Here is a 17,883-nt window from a genome sequence, read left to right as displayed (position 1 = left end):
TTTGTTGACTTTCTAATTGGAAATAAACGAACACGTCCTGTACAGACACACACCGCTGCACGGTTTAATACACAACTACTGTTTATTTGCTGAATTTCACACACTGGGAACATGAGAAAACGGGAAATGTGGCCTGTGCAAAAGTTATGGCACACGTTTCATGGATGCTGCAACACGTCAAACGGTTTACATTCTGTTCATTTTACTATGTGATGTTCAGTGAACTCAAATGTTTAAGGCACCCAGGTTACTCACTCATTAATATTAAAACTTCATTTACAGTTTCCTACTAATGATCTGTGAAGCTGCACAGGATGATCATAATAAACTAGACATTTATCTGCAGCATGTTATTGAAAATGGAGATTTTAACCCATTTAAGCGTCTTTAAGCTCTTGGCGGACTCTGGCTCATCGGTGCCGCCGCGCTCTCGTTTCTATCTCCAGCTGCTCCAGTGTGAGTTGAGGCGTCGGGTCTCCACCACCCAGTCAGTGAACTCACTGACCAGGGCGTACACTCCGGGCTGTTTCGGCCGAGCGCAGCCCGTTCCAAACGACGTCACGCCCCCCAGCACCCAGTGGCCCTCCTCTTTGCACATCAGCGGACCTCCAGAATCCCCCTGACACAGTCAGACACTCTTACACTCAGATTAAAGGCCTTTATTCTGCAGTTCTGCTGCAGTTTTATGGTAAAACAGCCATAATTCACTTCCAGTCTTTCCTTACCCCTCAGAATTAAACAGGCTATTTTATTGCTGTGTCTGAAAGACTGATATATGTAAATGAGCTCTGTTCTGATTGGCTTCCCTTATTCAAAACAGCCAGTAACAGCACAAAGTAATGTTTCCTGTTCAATCCAATAAATACAGACTGTCTGAAGGGACAACACTCCACATCACTTCAGCAGGAATGGGTGGGGCTAAACTGCTGTAGGCTGAATGGGTGGGACTAAACTACAGTAGGCTGAATGGGCGGGGCTAAACTGCTGTAGGCTGAATGGGTGGGACTAAACTACAGTAGGCTGAATGGGCAGGGCTAAACTGCTGTAGGCTGAATGGGTGGGGCTAAACTGCTGTAGGCTGAATGGGTGGAGCTAAACTGCTGTAGGCTGAATGGGTGGGGCTAAACTGCTGTAGGCTGAATGGGTGGGACTAAACTACAGTAGGCTGAATGGGTGGGGCTAAACAGCTGTAGGCTGAATGGGTGGGGCTAAACAGCTATAGGCTGAATGGGTGGGGCTAAACAGCTGTAGGCTGAATGGGTGGGACTAAACTACAGTAGGCTGAATGGGTGGGGCTAAACAGCTGTAGGCTGAATGGGTGGGGCTAAACTACTGTAGGCTGAATGGGTGGGGCTAAACTGCTGTAGGCTGAATGGGCGGGGCTAAACTGCTGTAGCTGAATGGGTGGGGCTAAACTGCTGTAGGCTGAAAATGTGTAATATATGTTTTATACACACCTGGCATGAGTCGATCCCTCCCTCAGCGTAACCTGCGCACACCATGCGCTGGTTGATTATATACTGAGGCAGCCACTCCTGACACAGAGTGTTATTGAGGAGGGGCACGACGGCCTGCTGCAGGACATTAGCCACTGCACCTGTATTACACATCATACACAGCATGTATACAGAACATTCACTCATACATCCTCACAGTCATTCATCAATGTTTATACATGTCTGTACATACACATATACTCATTACTACCACTAACCGGCCACTTTATTAGAAACACCCACCTTGTGCTTCCACTAACCGGCCACTTTATTAGAAACACCCACCTTGTGCTTCCACTAACCGGCCACTTTATTAGAAACACCCACCTTGTGCTTCCACTAACCGGCCACTTTATTAGAAACACCCACCTTGTGCTTCCACTAACCGGCCACTTTATTAGAAACACCCACCTTGTGCTTCCACTAACCGGCCACTTTATTAGAAACACCCACCTTGTGCTTCCACTAACCGGCCACTTTATTAGAAACACTGACCTTGTGCTTCCACTAACCGGTCACTTTATTAGGAACACCCACCTTGTGCTTCCACTAACCGGCCACTTTATTAGAAACACCCACCTTGTGCTTCCACTAACCGGCCACTTTATTAGAAACACCCACCTTGTGCTTCCACTAACCGGCCACTTTATTAGAAACACTGACCTTGTGCTTCCACTAACTGGCCACTTTATTAGAAACACCCACCTTGTGCTTCCACTAACCGGCCACTTTATTAGAAACACCCACCTTGTGCTTCCACTAACCGGCCACTTTATTAGAAACACTGACCTTGTGCTTCCACTAACCGGTCACTTTATTAGGAACACCCACCTTGTGCTTCCACTAACCGGCCACTTTATTAGAAACACCCACCTTGTGCTTCCACTAACCGGTCACTTTATTAGAAACACCCACCTTGTGCTTCCACTAACCGGCCACTTTATTAGAAACACTGACCTTGTGCTTCCACTAACCGGTCACTTTATTAGAAACACCCACCTTGTGCTTCCACTAACCGGCCACTTTATTAGAAACACCCACCTTGTGCTTCCACTAACCGGTCACTTTATTAGAAACACCCACCTTGTGCTTCCACTAACCGGCCACTTTATTAGAAACACCCACCTTGTGCTTCCACTAACCGGCCACTTTATTAGAAACACCTACCTTGTGCTTCCACTCACTGGTCACTTTATTAGAAACACCCACCTTGTGCTTCCACTAACCGGCCACTTTATTAGAAACACTGACCTTGTGCTTCCACTAACCGGTCACTTTATTAGGAACACCTACCTTGTGCTTCCACTCACTGGTCACTTTATTAGAAACACCCACCTTGTGCTTCCACTCACTGGCCACTTTATTAGAAACACTGACCTTGTGCTTCCACTAACCGGCCACTTTATTAGAAACACCCACCTTGTGCTTCCACTAACCGGCCACTTTATTAGAAACACCCACCTTGTGCTTCCACTAACCGGTCACTTTATTAGAAACACCCACCTTGTGCTTCCACTAACCGGCCACTTTATTAGAAACACCCACCTTGTGCTTCCACTAACCGGCCACTTTATTAGAAACACCTACCTTGTGCTTCCACTCACTGGTCACTTTATTAGAAACACCCACCTTGTGCTTCCACTCACTGGCCACTTTATTAGAAACACCCACCTTGTGCTTCCACTCACTGGCCACTTTATTAGAAGCACCCACCTTGTGCTTCCACTCACTGGCCACTTTATTACAAACACCCACCTTGTGCTTCCACTCACTGGCCACTTTATTAGAAACACCCACCTTGTGCTTCCACTCACTGGCCACTTTATTAGAAACACCCACCTTGTGCTTCCACTCACTGGCCACTTTATTAGAAACACCCACCTTGTGCTTCCACTCACTGGCCACTTTATTACAAACACCCACCTTGTGCTTCCACTAACCGGCCACTTTATTAGAAACGCCCACCTTGTGCTTCCTCTCACTGGCCACTTTATTAGAAACACCCACCTTGTGCTTCCACTCACTGGCCACTTTATTAGAAACACCCACCTTGTGCTTCCACTCACTGGCCACTTTATTAGAAACACCCACCTTGTGCTTCCACTCACTGGCCACTTTATTACAAACACCCACCTTGTGTTTCCACTCACTGGCCACTTTATTAGAAACACCCACCTTGTGCTTCCACTCACTGGCCACTTTATTAGAAACACCCACCTTGTGCTTCCACTCACTGGCCACTTTATTAGAAACACCCACCTTGTGCTTCCACTCACTGGCCACTTTATTAGAAACACCCACCTTGTGCTTCCACTAACCGGCCACTTTATTAGAAACGCCCACCTTGTGCTTCCTCTCACTGGCCACTTTATTAGAAACACCCACCTTGTGCTTCCACTAACTGGCCACTTTATTAGAAACGCCCACCTTGTGCTTCCTCTCACTGGCCACTTTATTAGAAACGCCCACCTTGTGCTTCCTCTCACTGGCCACTTTATTAGAAACACCCACCTTGTGCTTCCACTAACCGGTCACTTTATTAGAAACACCCACCTTGTGCTTCCACTAACCGGCCACTTTATTAGAAACACCCACCTTGTGCTTCCACTAACCGGTCACTTTATTAGAAACACCCACCTTGTGCTTCCACTAACCGGCCACTTTATTAGAAACACTGACCTTGTGCTTCCACTAACCGGCCACTTTATTAGAAACACCCACCTTGTGCTTCCACTAACCGGTCACTTTATTAGAAACACCCACCTTGTGCTTCCACTAACTGGCCACTTTATTAGAAACACCCACCTTGTGCTTCCACTAACCGGCCACTTTATTAGAAACACTGACCTTGTGCTTCCACTAACCGGTCACTTTATTAGAAACACCCACCTTGTGCTTCCACTAACCGGCCACTTTATTATAAACACCCACCTTGTGCTTCCACTAACCGGTCACTTTATTAGAAACACCCACCTTGTGCTTCCACTAACCGGCCACTTTATTAGAAACACCCACCTTGTGCTTCCACTAACCGGCCACTTTATTAGAAACACCCACCTTGTGCTTCCACTCACTGGCCACTTTATTAGAAACACCCACCTTGTGCTTCCACTAACCGGTCACTTTATTAGAAACACCCACCTTGTGCTTCCACTAACCGGCCACTTTATTAGAAACGCCTACCTTGTGCTTCCACTCACTGGCCACTTTATTAGAAACACCCACCTTGTGCTTCCACTCACTGGCCACTTTATTAGAAACACCCACCTTGTGCTTCCACTAACTGGCCACTTTATTAGAAACACCCACCTTGTGCTTCCACTAACCGGTCACTTTATTAGAAACACCCACCTTGTGCTTCCACTAACCGGCCACTTTATTAGAAACACCCACCTTGTGCTTCCACTAACCGGCCACTTTATTAGAAACGCCCACCTTGTGCTTCCACTCACTGGCCACTTTATTAGAAACACCCACCTTGTGCTTCCACTCACTGGCCACTTTATTAGAAACACCTACCTTGTGCTTCCACTCACTGGCCACTTTATTAGAAACACCCACCTTGTGCTTCCACTAACTGGCCACTTTATTAGAAACGCCTACCTTGTGCTTCCACTAACCGGCCACTTTATTAGAAACACCCTCCTTGTGCTTCCACTCACTGGCCACTTTATTAGAAACACCCACCTTGTGCTTCCACTAACTGGCCACTTTATTAGAAACACTTATCTACCTTATGCGCTCTACCTGCTTCATAATTGTACACTGAATACTAAAGTTATGCTACAAGTGATGTGTTTCTGATAAAGTGGCCAGGAGTGCATATTGAATCATTTCGGTCTGGATTATATGAGACTCACTGACCTCCTTCAGTGAGTCTGCCCCAGCCAGCAATCACACACTTCCTGCCAGGTTCAAACCGCTGCTTAGGGTGAGGCAGGCAGATTGGCTGGATGTAATCTGTAGGAATGAAACTCATATCAGACTAATATCATCTGAAAAGACATCAGAAATCTATCAGTTTATCAATCAAATGAATCAGTGACAGTGTCACTGTTCAGTTCCTCACTGTCATTACTACAAAACATGTGTCCAGATTCAAGCTAGACAGCACATTCATCTTCATTCATAGTAGTTACTGAATAATTCATAGTTACTGAATAATTCATAATAGTTACTGAATTCTTTATACTAGTTGCTGAAAATGTACAGTAGTGGTAGATGACATACTGTTATCTATAAAGATGCAATAAGTCATGTCGCACATTGTCAGTGGTGGACAGTATCTGAGTAACTGAGTATCTGAGTAACTGAGTATCTGAGTAACTGAGTAACTGAGTAAATGTAATTAGTTTCTGTACTTTAGTATTTTTGGTGTATCTGTACTGAAGTTTCTCCGTTCTGGACTTTCTCCTTTCACTCCACTACATTTCAGAGTCTAATATCCGACTTTTTCCTCCTACATTTTGAGAAATCGGTCGTTCCTTTTGGTTTCTGTGTGTATAAAAACGTAACATGTCAAAACGAGAGAAGCGCAAAGCCAGAGCACCAATCAGGGCCCAGCGGTCACTTTGTTTAGAGCTGGTTTTGACCTGTTGGTCATACCGACCCAGTGCAGCACGCGGTTCAACGTCAGCGCAGCAGCGTAAAACTTTGGGAGAGTCTGTTCAACATAAATGATGAACTAACCTAACTTTGTGTAAATAGAGCTCAATATAGAAATATGTCCACATATGCAGTCGAGACTGACGCGGCTTTTTTCTGAATTTCTACAAACACCATTTCATTTTATAGTAAATGAGTTTGGGCTGGTTTATGTTTATGAACAGACGCCTACAGATCAACATAGTAAAGGAGCTCATCTGTGATCCTGAGTTTAAAGCCAGTTTTTATTCAACTTAAACTTGGAACTAAGTTGTAAATAAATCTGAAACTGAAACTTTGCTTGTGTGTAAAAAGTGATTTCAGAGCCACTCGGTTCTCCCTGATGGAAACTGTTTACCTTCAGTGTTTTGTGCTTCTGATCATTTTAATAGACGTCAGCGTCACTAATTAATGACGTTCTATTAAAAGACTGGTTTACCAAGAGAGACGCTGGAGGACTTTCACCTGAAATGAGTTCATGAAGCCAGTCTGGTTATAAAAATGATAACAGGACATCAGAGCCAGAATTACTCTTTTAGTACTTTTACTTTATACTTAAGTACATTTGAAGGGAAATACTTTAGTACTTTTACTCAAGTGGAGGTCTAAAGGGAGGAGCTTCTACTTTTACTGGAGGAATATTTTACCTTGGGGGTCTCGACTTTAACTCAGTACATGATCTGTGTACTTCGTCCAGCTCTGCACACTGTAGCTAAAGACAGTAATAGCAGCCGTCATCACTGTAAATGTGCTAAATATAATAAGCTAATAAAGTGAACTGGTCTGTCACTGACCTGTGAAGTTGACTCTGGTCTGCAAGTGCATGAGAGCGATGTCGGAGTCCTTAGTCCGTCGGTTGTATCGCGGGTTCATTATAACCTGGTCCACTTGACGCGTCTGTCTCTCTGAAGTGTCGGACTCATACTGAGCATGAAGACCCAACATGACCACCCAGTTAGAGAGCTGGACGTTTCTCCTACAGGATGGACACACCACGGCATACTGTTAATATGCTATGCATCATCATTTTGGTGGATACAGTATTAGTAAAAAGTTTGGAAAGTCCTACTAATCGAGGGGTCTACTTTATTTTTATTATATTCCATATTGTAGGATAAGATAAAGTTATCAAATCTATGAAATGACAGATATAGAAGTCTTCATTCTAGGAGTCTTTGACGTGATGAGCCACCTTGGATGCTTTTCAAACAGAACTGAAGGACACATGGACATTTAGTCCGGGTCTGCCATCAGGGTGACCTGAGGTCAATACAAACAGCACTGCTAAAACTGAGGTCGGCCAATTATAAGCCCTGTTGGAGCTGGATTAGTTTAATCTGGGGAGGCGCTGTAATTTGAGTGATTATTAAAGAGGTCCATGATTTTAATCCAGTATGAATCTGCAGTGTCTGTGGCTTTTACACAACATGGGTTAAACGCGGAGGTCTAATTTCACAGTGTACAAACACAGTTGGCTGAAGGTTCTGAATTCAGTTCAATTCAATCTAGAAAAAAGAAATTGTGGCTTTTAGTTGCGCTGAAGATAAAATGTTTCATATGGAGGAAAAAATGAAAAAGAGAAGTGTAAATATGGAGTGATGGTGAGTGTTGTTCTGTTGTCCTCACCCGAAAACGCAGTGTGCAGCGGTGACCAGCCACTCTCTGTCGATTAAAGCCCCTCCGCACACGTGCCGGCCCACCCACTTCAGAGACGCCATCCAGGGCCAGGCACCTTTCGGTGCATCCTCTCCTCCCACCACTCGGCCTGAAGAGCTCCCAGCCTCGTCTCCCTCCTTCTCCATCCCTAGATCTTCTACTGTAGACCAGCTGGATGCTGTCGTTAGGTTCATCATCTGGGTTCCACACGCTGGAACACACAGGACAGTATAACCCTTTAAGCTTCATTATCCTGTATTTAACAAATATTACTCAGCACTATGAATGACAGAACACATAAAATGATGAACTATAATATTTTTATAGTTGCCATATGGCAACAATTACTTTATCTTAATTTTAATGAACAGCAGTGATATAAAATCTGTTTTCCTATTTAATTGCCGAAAAAGTGTCTTTTACTTTAAAAGTACAAATATTTCATGACGTCACATGACCAGGATTTTTTATTATGATGTTGTTATTACCCTACATTCCAAATACCAGCGGAAATTGTATTAATTTACAATATTTGTAAATATTGCATCATAAATTTCACTGAGTACAAGTTGAATTTGTTTATTCTAGAGAAAATTTTTGAGAAAAATTAGAGAAAAATTTTAAAAAATTGTTTTTTGGGTTTTTTTAGATTTTATGGTGCTGTGGTATGATTGCATGTTGTTGCCAAATGGAAAAAATTACCAAGTAACCCACAAAGTTTAGAAATAAATATATATATTTAAGAATTCCCATTATTTAAGTAATTATATTATATTTAAGTTATATTTCAAAAAACAGAAACACATGAAAACATTCATAATTCATGCAGTAGAGGGTTAGACTACATAGTGTGTCAACACTGCCTGAACAAAACCTTCCCCGAAAAGTAAAATAAAATTAAGCTGCAATTTCTATAAAAAAACAAAAATTTGGTGATAATTGAAAGTCAAAGTTTTTACACCATGTCAAACATCTTTACATATGAACTTAATGCTCAAAAACGAGGTCCAGCTTGATGTTTAGGTCTCAAATGTGCTCAAACTCACCGTCATAATGAGGAAGTATAACCACTTTAACTCTTAACACCAGTTAATGCAGTAAGATTTCCCCACAGGAGAGACACAATTCATAAAAACAGCTCTTAAATATCTCTGCAGCTTCATCGAGACAGCAGTGTGATAAAGGAGCCTCCACTCCTGCTGCGGAGATGTTCCACCTGAGACCTTGAGCTCAGTAATCTGATGTTGTGCTCAGAGTTGCAGCCATAATGACGCTCATCTTTATCTGCAGATCATTTTCTACTCTCCTTTTTATCTCTTGGATCTAATCTCTCCTTTTTGGTCTCATGCTTAGGAGAAATTAGGCGTTTTAGGAGGATCATCATTTGGCCTTCTGAGCCATCAAAGAGCAACAAAATTCAGCAATAAAAAATCCTTTCATTTGTTTATTATTATTATTATTATTGTCATTTTTAATTTTTAAAAATTAGTTTTAATTAGTTGATGTCCAATACTGTAGCTTATATGTACAAGTGTATATATATATATATATTTACACACAATTTAATGGCATAGTTCTTTTATGCCATCCTGCAAGTAATTCAAGTAATTTATATGTCATTTTTTCATACTTACGTTGGTTGTCACAGTGCAGTGAAACGACCTTTTCACTTGGACATTTTCCACTTAAAAAATGAAACAAACAGAGAATCGTTTGTGAAAAGCTGATTAAACTGTGCAGCTCTGCATCCAGCAGTGCAGTAATGACCTGCCTGTACAGCGTCCTGCCATATATTCCTTTATCTGACTGATCTCAGTTCAGCGAGAGCGCCAGCCACTTATAGCAAATGTTCTGAAATGTCTGCTGTGAATATTTTTAGATCATAATATTCACTGAACTCAGGAGTCTAGAAGAGGTGTGGCCATGCTGATGGAGGATAACATGATTATATCAGGTAATATGAGGGACAGTAGACTCTAGATATTAAGCTGAAGGATGTGGTAAAATATCTCGTAAGCGTTTGGAGTAATGAGGTGGTAAATACAAACAAACACTAAATTTCACTGGGATGTCAATCAGAAACTGCTGGGAGTGAAGGGCGAGTTAGATGAGCTTAAAAAGCTGATTCAGAAACACTTTATGATGGAAATCTGCACTGTTTATGATCTAAAACACAAAACTGAACGCAAGCATTAAAGAAATAAAACCAGTCAAGTACCTGGGTTTTATATCCAGAGAGCCATCAGCAGCCGAGCTGACCACAGCAAACGGAGCGTCCCCCTCTGACACGGACAAGAACACAGCATTTCCGGACCTGGATTTAACAGAACATGCTGTTAATTAGCCATTTAATTAGCCTAAATCTGCCCCCCCACTCCCCACACGCCTGCTATTCATCTGCCATGGCATCCGAGAAAGCTTAATAAATTCAAGTTTAATAAAAGCAGAAATTCTAGTTTAATAAAAACAGAAATTCTAGTTTAATAAAAGCAGAAATTCTAGTTTAATAAAAACAGAAATTCTAGTTTAATAAAAGCAGAAATTCTAGTTTAATAAAAACAGAAATTCTAATTTAATAAAAGCAGAAATTCTAGTTTAATAAAAGCAGAAATTCTAGTTTAATAAAAGCAGAAATTCTAGTTTAATAAAAGCAGAAATTCTAGTTTAATAAAAGCAGAAACTCCAGTTTAATAAAAGCAGAAATTCTAGTTTAATAAAAGCAGAAATTCTAGTTTAATAAAAGCAGAAATTCTAGTTTAATAAAAGCAGAAACTCAAGTTTAATAAAAGCAGAAATTCTAGTTTAATAAAAGCAGAAATTCTAGTTTAATAAAAGCAGAAACTCAAGTTTAATAAAAGCATTTTTTATTTATCATTTAATTATTTTTACATATAAAACTTTTCAATGATTAGAGTTTTTAAACTAGCAGGCAAAGCCCATTAGGAGCATTAAGAAATTCAATGACAGAAGAAATAGGAGCACCAGCTTCACTGTGATACTATGAGAGATTACAGCACTGCAACCCAGTGACCATAAACATTGTGCACACACTGGAATTTCAATCACCATAAATTTCCACCCGAAAATGGTCAAAAATGGCACATTTGGTTTTCTGAAAGAGAAAATAGGCCAAAAAAGCAGAGATTTAAACTGAAGTATCAAAATCTAACATTTTACACAGAATCTGACTGATAATGACAATAAGAAGCATTGATTAAAGCGCCGTTTGGGTTTTTTGCTCTCCTGCACTGAAGCGTCCAAACAGGTTGATCAGGAGATCATCAGAGAAACAAGAAGACAAACCTCGGCTGCGTTCTATATAAACTTTAGCTTAAAAGCTTTTCAGCGTAAACGGATTAGACTATATTCTTTATTGGAAATCGCATAAACAACATTAACTCACTATCTTTAACTTCTAGTTTTGAAAGATGTTACTGTGAACAGGTGCAGCAGATAGATCCTGCTGGTGTGGGTTCACAACCGGTACTTTTCTGAATGACAAACACTAAAGCAAATTTAGTGCTAATAGCACCCCTGGCAGTACAAACTTTTACATGCCTTTTACAAAAAAGGGTATTAGATTTTCATAATTTCATAAAATTAATATTTAATATTATTTAACAAAAGCAGTTTCAGTCAAATAATCAGTTGACAGGGTATAAAACACAGATTCTCTCAGAACGGTGGCCTGAACACTAAATTTTAAAATGAAAACACGTTTTTTTCCTATGTATAATATGTATTTGCCCTGCAGTGTATGTGTGATCGTGTGTAGTCTGTTCTGGTCAGAGTGCTCACCTGTAGCCCAGGTATCGGCAGAAGTAGTCTGAGAAGTCTGGGCTCCAGTCCAGAGCGCAGGCCGAGTAGAGGCTGTTCTGAATCTGAAGACTCAGACGCTGAGCTCCAGGGAAATTTGCTGACATCAAATGCACTGAAATACAGAGACAGATCAACAACACAGCTCAGATAAACACAAAACATCACTCTGAGGTAGGTGTGGACAGGGTTGCCAGATTGCTTCTCAAATCAAATCACGTTTGTCACATCACATTTACACAGGTGATGGAAAGTGAGTGAAAATCCCCCTTATAGAATTTAATTACTAAAAACAAATACACATCTAAGAAGAGAAATAATATATACACTGCTCTAAATAATAAAGGAACACTCCAATAACTCATCCTAGATCTGAGTGAATGAAATCTTCTCATTGAATTCTTTGTTCTGTACAAAGTTGAATGTGCTGACAACAAAATCATAAAAATCATCAATGGAAATCAAATGTATTAACCAGGCCTGGATTTGGAGTCACACACAGAATTAAAGTGGAAAAACACACGACAGGCTGAACCAACTTTGATGTGACGTCCTTAAAACAAGTCAAAATGAGGCTCAGTGTTGTGTGTGGCCTCCACGTGCCTGTATGACCTCCCTACAACGCCTGGGCAGCTCCTGATGAGGTGGCGGATGGTCTCCTGAGGGATCTCCTCCCAGACCTGGACTAAAGCATCCGCCAACTCCTGGACAGTCTGTGGTGCAATGTGGCGTTGGTGGATGGAGCGAGACATGATGTCCCAGATGTGCTCAATCGGATTCAGGTCTGGGGAGCGGGCGGGCCGGTCCATAGCTTCAATGCCTTCATCTTGCAGGAACTGCTGACACACTCCAGCCACATGAGGTCTAGCATTGTCCTGCATTAGGAGGAACCCAGGGCCAACCGTACCAGCATATGGTCTCACAAGGGGTCTGAGGATCTCATCTCGGTACCTAATGGCACTCAGGCTACCTCTGGCGAGCACATGGGGCACCAGTGGCGAATTTGCCAATCCTGGTGTTCTCTGGCAAATGCCAAGCGTCCTGCACGGTGTTGGGCTGTGAGCACAACCCCCATCTGTGGACGTCGGGCCCTCATACCATCCTCATGGAGTCGGTTTCTAACCGTTTGTGCAGACACATGCACATTTGTGGTCTGCTGGAGGTCATTCTGCAGGGCTCTGGCAGCTCCTCCTGTTCCTCCTTGCACAAAGGCGGAGGTAGCGGTCCTGCTGCTGGGTTGTTGCCCTCCTACGGCCTCCTCCACGTCTCCTGGTGTACTGGCCTGTCTCCTGGTAGCGCCTCCAGCCTCTGGACACTACGCTGACAAACACAGCAAACCTTCTTGCCACAGCTCGCACTGATGTGCCATCCTGGATGAGCTGCACTACCTGAGCCACTTGTGTGGGTTGTAGAGTCCGTCTCCTGCTACCACGAGTGTGAAAGACCACCAACATTCAAAAGTGACCAAAACATCAGCCAGAAAGCAGAAAGGTACTGAGAAGTGGTCTGTGGTCCCACCTGCAGAACCACTCCTTTATTGAGTGTGTCTTGCTAATCGCCAGTAATCTCCACCTGTTGTCTGTTCCATTTACACAACAGCTGTGAAACTGATGGTCAGTGTTGCTTCCTAAGTGGACAGTTTGATTTCACAGAAGTTTGATTTACTTGGAGTTATATTGAGTTGTTTAAGGGTTCCCTTTGTTTTTTTGAGCAGTGTATATATATGTATACACACCGACTCTGAATACACACATATACACAACATACACTAGTACTGCACTATTCCAATGTACAGTTGTACAGTAATAAGTTCTGAAATGTGCTGCTGTTCACGTTCCGTATGTGCTGTTAGTCTGAGGGAGATAATAAATGAGATGCAGGTTCTCAGGGACAGAACACTGATAGAGAACCTTCCAGATTGTATAGGATGTGGATAGAAGACGTACAAGATATAATTGCTAGATTGAAGGTGCAGAGGATCAGAGTGAGTCTGATGGTGTGGATGAGGTGGTGATTGTCCATGGAGATGATGACTCAGAGGTGCAGTGACAGGCCTACAGACCGATACACCAGCACTACTGGCTGGTTCTGGACATTTTGTCTACAGTTTCCAGACAAAACTAATTGTTCAGAATGTTCAAAAACACAAGAAAAACCACACATCAAAGGAAATCTAAGGTTCTTTAAACAGTAAAACAAAAATATTACTGTATTTAACCAACATAACATCAGTAATAGATTCCTATATTACATTATCATCTGCTGTGCTGTGCTGAAAATTTCCAGATAAGTGTATCAGTTGCTAGACAGAACTGTCAGGCCTTAAAACAAGTGTGCTTATTTTATCACTGATATGAAGACTTTAGTGTTAGTTTCCCTGAAAAGCCTGGATAATATGCTGTATTAGACCTGAACGTACAACCATAACATTAATCCACTGGGGTCCACAAACTCGCCTGCACATCAAATTCTCTGTGTGTATCTTTGTGATGATCCAGCTCAGAAATCCAGTTCAAACCCTTCCTGAATCTGTAGAGCCGCCCTTTCCAACCATCTCATCACGAGATCCTACGAGACTCACATCCGGAGTTATGAGCCTGTGAAGAGGGGCTGAGATACACGTCATCTGCCTCTCACCGTGTGGAGCTGCTGGATTTGTGTGTCCGTCTACATTCTGTGTGAAACTGACCGACGGACACTCAGGAGATCACTAAGGACTGACCGTCACGCCGGAAACCCTTCATTCTTCATTCAGTCCACATCGGAGACTCGTGTGAAACGGCGTCAGAGAGTTTCCAGCTGCTGAAGCTGCTGCAGCGGGTTTGGAAAGTAGTGATGAAGATAACGGAGCGTTTAGATATGAAACAGATGAAGATCCTGTTCTATGAAGAACCTTTAGAGGAGGATTTAAGAAGAGATGAACTGATCTAGAACATGACCTCAGAACCCATAGCGTTAAAAATAGACTGCTAGGCATGTTAACCACTGATGTTGAGTATGAACAGTACAGGTGGGTGGGGCAACGGCCTCCTGATTGAAGTTTGGACTATAAAATTTCAGCTGCATGCATTTTATTAATTGTATATACTAATATAGATTTTATATATAAACCTGCCAAAATAATAACAAACAAGCCCAGATTTTGTGCACCACCAGAGCACCTTTGATCCTGCCGAATCTAAATCGGCCCAATCTGGCAACATTGGGTGTTGACAATATAACAACATATTAGTGTTTTTTAGAGCTATATAGGTGATATACGTGTAAACTTTCTTATGTAAAGATGTATGCGGCCTTTTGAAGGTATAAATTGCCATCAAAAATATCAATTCATAATGTGTTATTTCTGCAAGTCTTCAGAAATTGCAATGTAATTTTATCAGGCCTCAAATTTCCTGATAATATTGAATGTTTACTATTATTTTTCAGACAGAAAGGTTCCTCCATATTAAACACCAGCAGTAAATGAATGTGTCCACTCACCACAGTAAGCTTCATCAGAAGCATCGGGGCAGTTGACCACACCATCACACACACTGGAAGTGGACACACACTGTCCTGAACCACACTGATACTGTCCACTCTGACATGGAACTGCAAAGGAATGATAAGAAATGAAAGGTTTTATATGATACTGAAATCTTTCTTTGCATAATCCTTTCATTAACTCATTCATTTCCAACAGCTCAATTTCGCATCACCAATCTGACATCTGATTGATGAAAGTGGTGAAACGTTCAACTTCCGAGACACCGAGATGTTCCAGCTCCTGGATGTTAGGTCTGATCGGGAACTGTGTGCTTGTAAGCAGCTTTTTCATCAGATGTACAGTTTTTGTACATAACGTCATTAAATTCAATTGATTTTTTCCCCCATAGGAATGAATGGGGTGACCAACCTCTGTCAAGTCCATTAGCAACATCCTAATATGTGGAGATTAGGATGTGGAAAACCATAGCAAACACCTTAGCAGCCACCTACCAACACCCTAGCAACCACCTGGGATACTACAGCGACCGCTTATCAACACTTTTGCAACCACCTAAAATACCTGAAGCAACCATTTATCAACCCCGAGCAACTGCCTAGCAACTTCTCAGCCAATCCTTTGATGCTTTTACTTTGATTCACATTTAAATCTGAATTTTCTATTGTTTTGTTAAAGTCTTGCACTCTTAAAAAAGGTCCTACAAAGGGTTCTTTGAGTGATGCCATGGAAGAACCACTTCCCTAAAGCAGTGGTTCCCAGCCCCATCCTCAGGGTCCCAGAGCCTGTCCACATTAGCTGCCTTTGCGCTGCATTTCCTTGCCTTTTTTGGTTTTCCATGGCAAATCTGGTACCTAGTACTATTTTTGGTTCCACTTTTGTCAAGGTTCCAAGCTGAACTGATACCAAAAGGTGAGGTAAAAAACCACAGACTGCTGATTGGTTGGAGAGAATTGCTAAACACACATACTAGGGTTAACATCCAAGTTAGAATAGCCTCGTGTGTCGCCTTGGAGAACCAGAATCATCTTGTCGCCTGAACCCTGGTGTAATTTTTAGCAGTCTTTTGTTTCGCTGCCTCTTCTGAACAAAATTCGTCTCCCTCGCGTCATGGCAGTTTCATTTGGTGTTGCCATGACGACCAGCTACACTGAGGTGGCGTTATATCTGTGGAAAACTTTAGCTGGTACCAAAGGCAGTGGGAAAGCAGCTCTCTATGTGTTGAGTGTTGGGTTGGAGCACAAATGTGGACCATCTGGGTTGGGAACCACTTACCTAAAGAACCAAAGGAGATTTGTGTGCATGAAGAACCTTCACGTAACTTGAAGGTTCTACACCAATTCAGGGCTTCTGCCTATCACTGTCACATTATTTGGTGGAGGTAGTTTCAAACTTTTAAAGGGTCTTCAGTCTCTCATAGCATTTAAAAAAATAACTCTTTGAAGAACCATGGCTCCACCCCTAATCTAACACACCTGATCCAGGTGATGAGGGTCTTCAGGAGCATCTGAATATAAGAGGCAGGTGTGTTATATCTGAACTCTCCAGGGTGGGAGATCTCCAGAACCAGGACTGAGCACCGCTGTTCTATGGCATCATACAAACAACTATTTTCAGCTCTGGTTATTTTGAACACCTGTGCTTAAATGTGACGAAAAGAAGGAATTTTACATGATAAATGGTGAAAACTCACACTTTAGCCACGTGATTCACTATGAAACAGGGATGGGCTTTAATGGATTGTTTGTTTATGTGAAAATCAGCCCATTTTTCAGTCTCTTCACTGACACGAATCCTTACTGAACCAGGTCGAGTCACCAGACGTCAGGGTTTTTCTCGCGTACCTGGCTGCCCGAGGGCGAATCCTGTGCTGAAATTGGCGAGAAATCCTCGATTGTTTCCAGTCGAGTCTGAGTAAAACCACACGCTCATCTGAGAGGACCTGGAGAACAGATCGGGGAAAACACGGCCCCCCGTCAGGACACCTTAAAAGAAGGAACGCAAGAACGAAAGAATGAATTAGTAGTGAATGTGTTATATCAGGGGACCAAATGCCACTTCACCCTGTGTGAAAATTTCATGAACGGCCCAACAGAAACTAAAATGATATAAAATCAAACCCTGTTACATTAAACACACATTAAAGTTAACACTGCAAAAAAATGGAATCTTATCAAGAGAAATGATCTAAAATCTAGTCGATATATCAAATATTCCTCATTCTGAGGTGGCTGCGCACTTATTATAACATCTAATTTTATTAGTGAAATGATCTCACTGTATAGTAAAATGTATAGTATGATGTATATGTATGTAAATGTGTAGTATCTATAGGATCTTCCTCAAGAACACATTTAAGAACAAACTACTGGAGAACGAGGCCCAGTGTCTTTACTAAAGAACCCTTGAAGAACCATCTTCTTAAGAGTGTGGGGCTGTCACTAAACATTACGCTGTTTATTGATTAATCTACAAGGAATTGGCAGGAGAAAGTGAGTGAAGCTGAACGGGAAATGACGATATTACTGATGTGTAATGGTAAATAAGCCTCCACGAGCACGAATAACAGCTGCGATTTGATTGGTCGGTTTCTGGATGTTGGTGAATGTTCTGCCACTCTTGCGTTAAAGATTTCTGCAGTTCAGCCAGATTTCATGGATCCCTGCCCTGGAGTCTTACTCGCTGTTCCAGGTCTTCCCACAGATTTTCAAGAGGATTCAAAATCTGGGGATTTTTGCGGGCTGGTCCAGATGTGTGAACGCTCCTAAATGTTCATCATGTCAA

The 17,883-nt window shown here is 42.1% G+C and overlaps 1 protein-coding gene across 2 annotated transcripts in view; it reads right to left on the bottom strand.

Moving 5' to 3' along the window:
* Nucleotides 1-67: 67 nt before the first annotated feature.
* Nucleotides 68-17,883, bottom strand: part of tmprss15 (transmembrane serine protease 15) — a 32,390-nt gene continuing 14,574 nt past the window's right edge. For both annotated transcript variants that reach the window (XM_037546263.1, XM_037546264.1), the window contains exons 15-24: nucleotides 16,944-17,084; nucleotides 15,096-15,206; nucleotides 11,595-11,727; nucleotides 10,015-10,110; nucleotides 9,431-9,480; nucleotides 7,767-8,007; nucleotides 6,935-7,116; nucleotides 5,361-5,456; nucleotides 1,458-1,597; nucleotides 68-619 (exon numbers count right to left, since the gene is read on the bottom strand). In XM_037546263.1, coding sequence (XP_037402160.1) covers nucleotides 437-619; nucleotides 1,458-1,597; nucleotides 5,361-5,456; nucleotides 6,935-7,116; nucleotides 7,767-8,007; nucleotides 9,431-9,480; nucleotides 10,015-10,110; nucleotides 11,595-11,727; nucleotides 15,096-15,206; nucleotides 16,944-17,084 — 1,373 coding nt within the window. In that variant the 3' untranslated portion in view covers nucleotides 68-436. The remainder of the gene's footprint in view (nucleotides 620-1,457; nucleotides 1,598-5,360; nucleotides 5,457-6,934; nucleotides 7,117-7,766; nucleotides 8,008-9,430; nucleotides 9,481-10,014; nucleotides 10,111-11,594; nucleotides 11,728-15,095; nucleotides 15,207-16,943; nucleotides 17,085-17,883) is intronic.

This window comes from Pygocentrus nattereri, chromosome 16 (genome assembly GCF_015220715.1).
Source record: "Pygocentrus nattereri isolate fPygNat1 chromosome 16, fPygNat1.pri, whole genome shotgun sequence".
Classification (NCBI taxonomy): domain Eukaryota; kingdom Metazoa; phylum Chordata; class Actinopteri; order Characiformes; family Serrasalmidae; genus Pygocentrus; species Pygocentrus nattereri.
The sequence above is the reverse complement of the archived record's forward strand: the minus strand, read 5'-3'. Positions and strand labels throughout refer to the sequence as shown.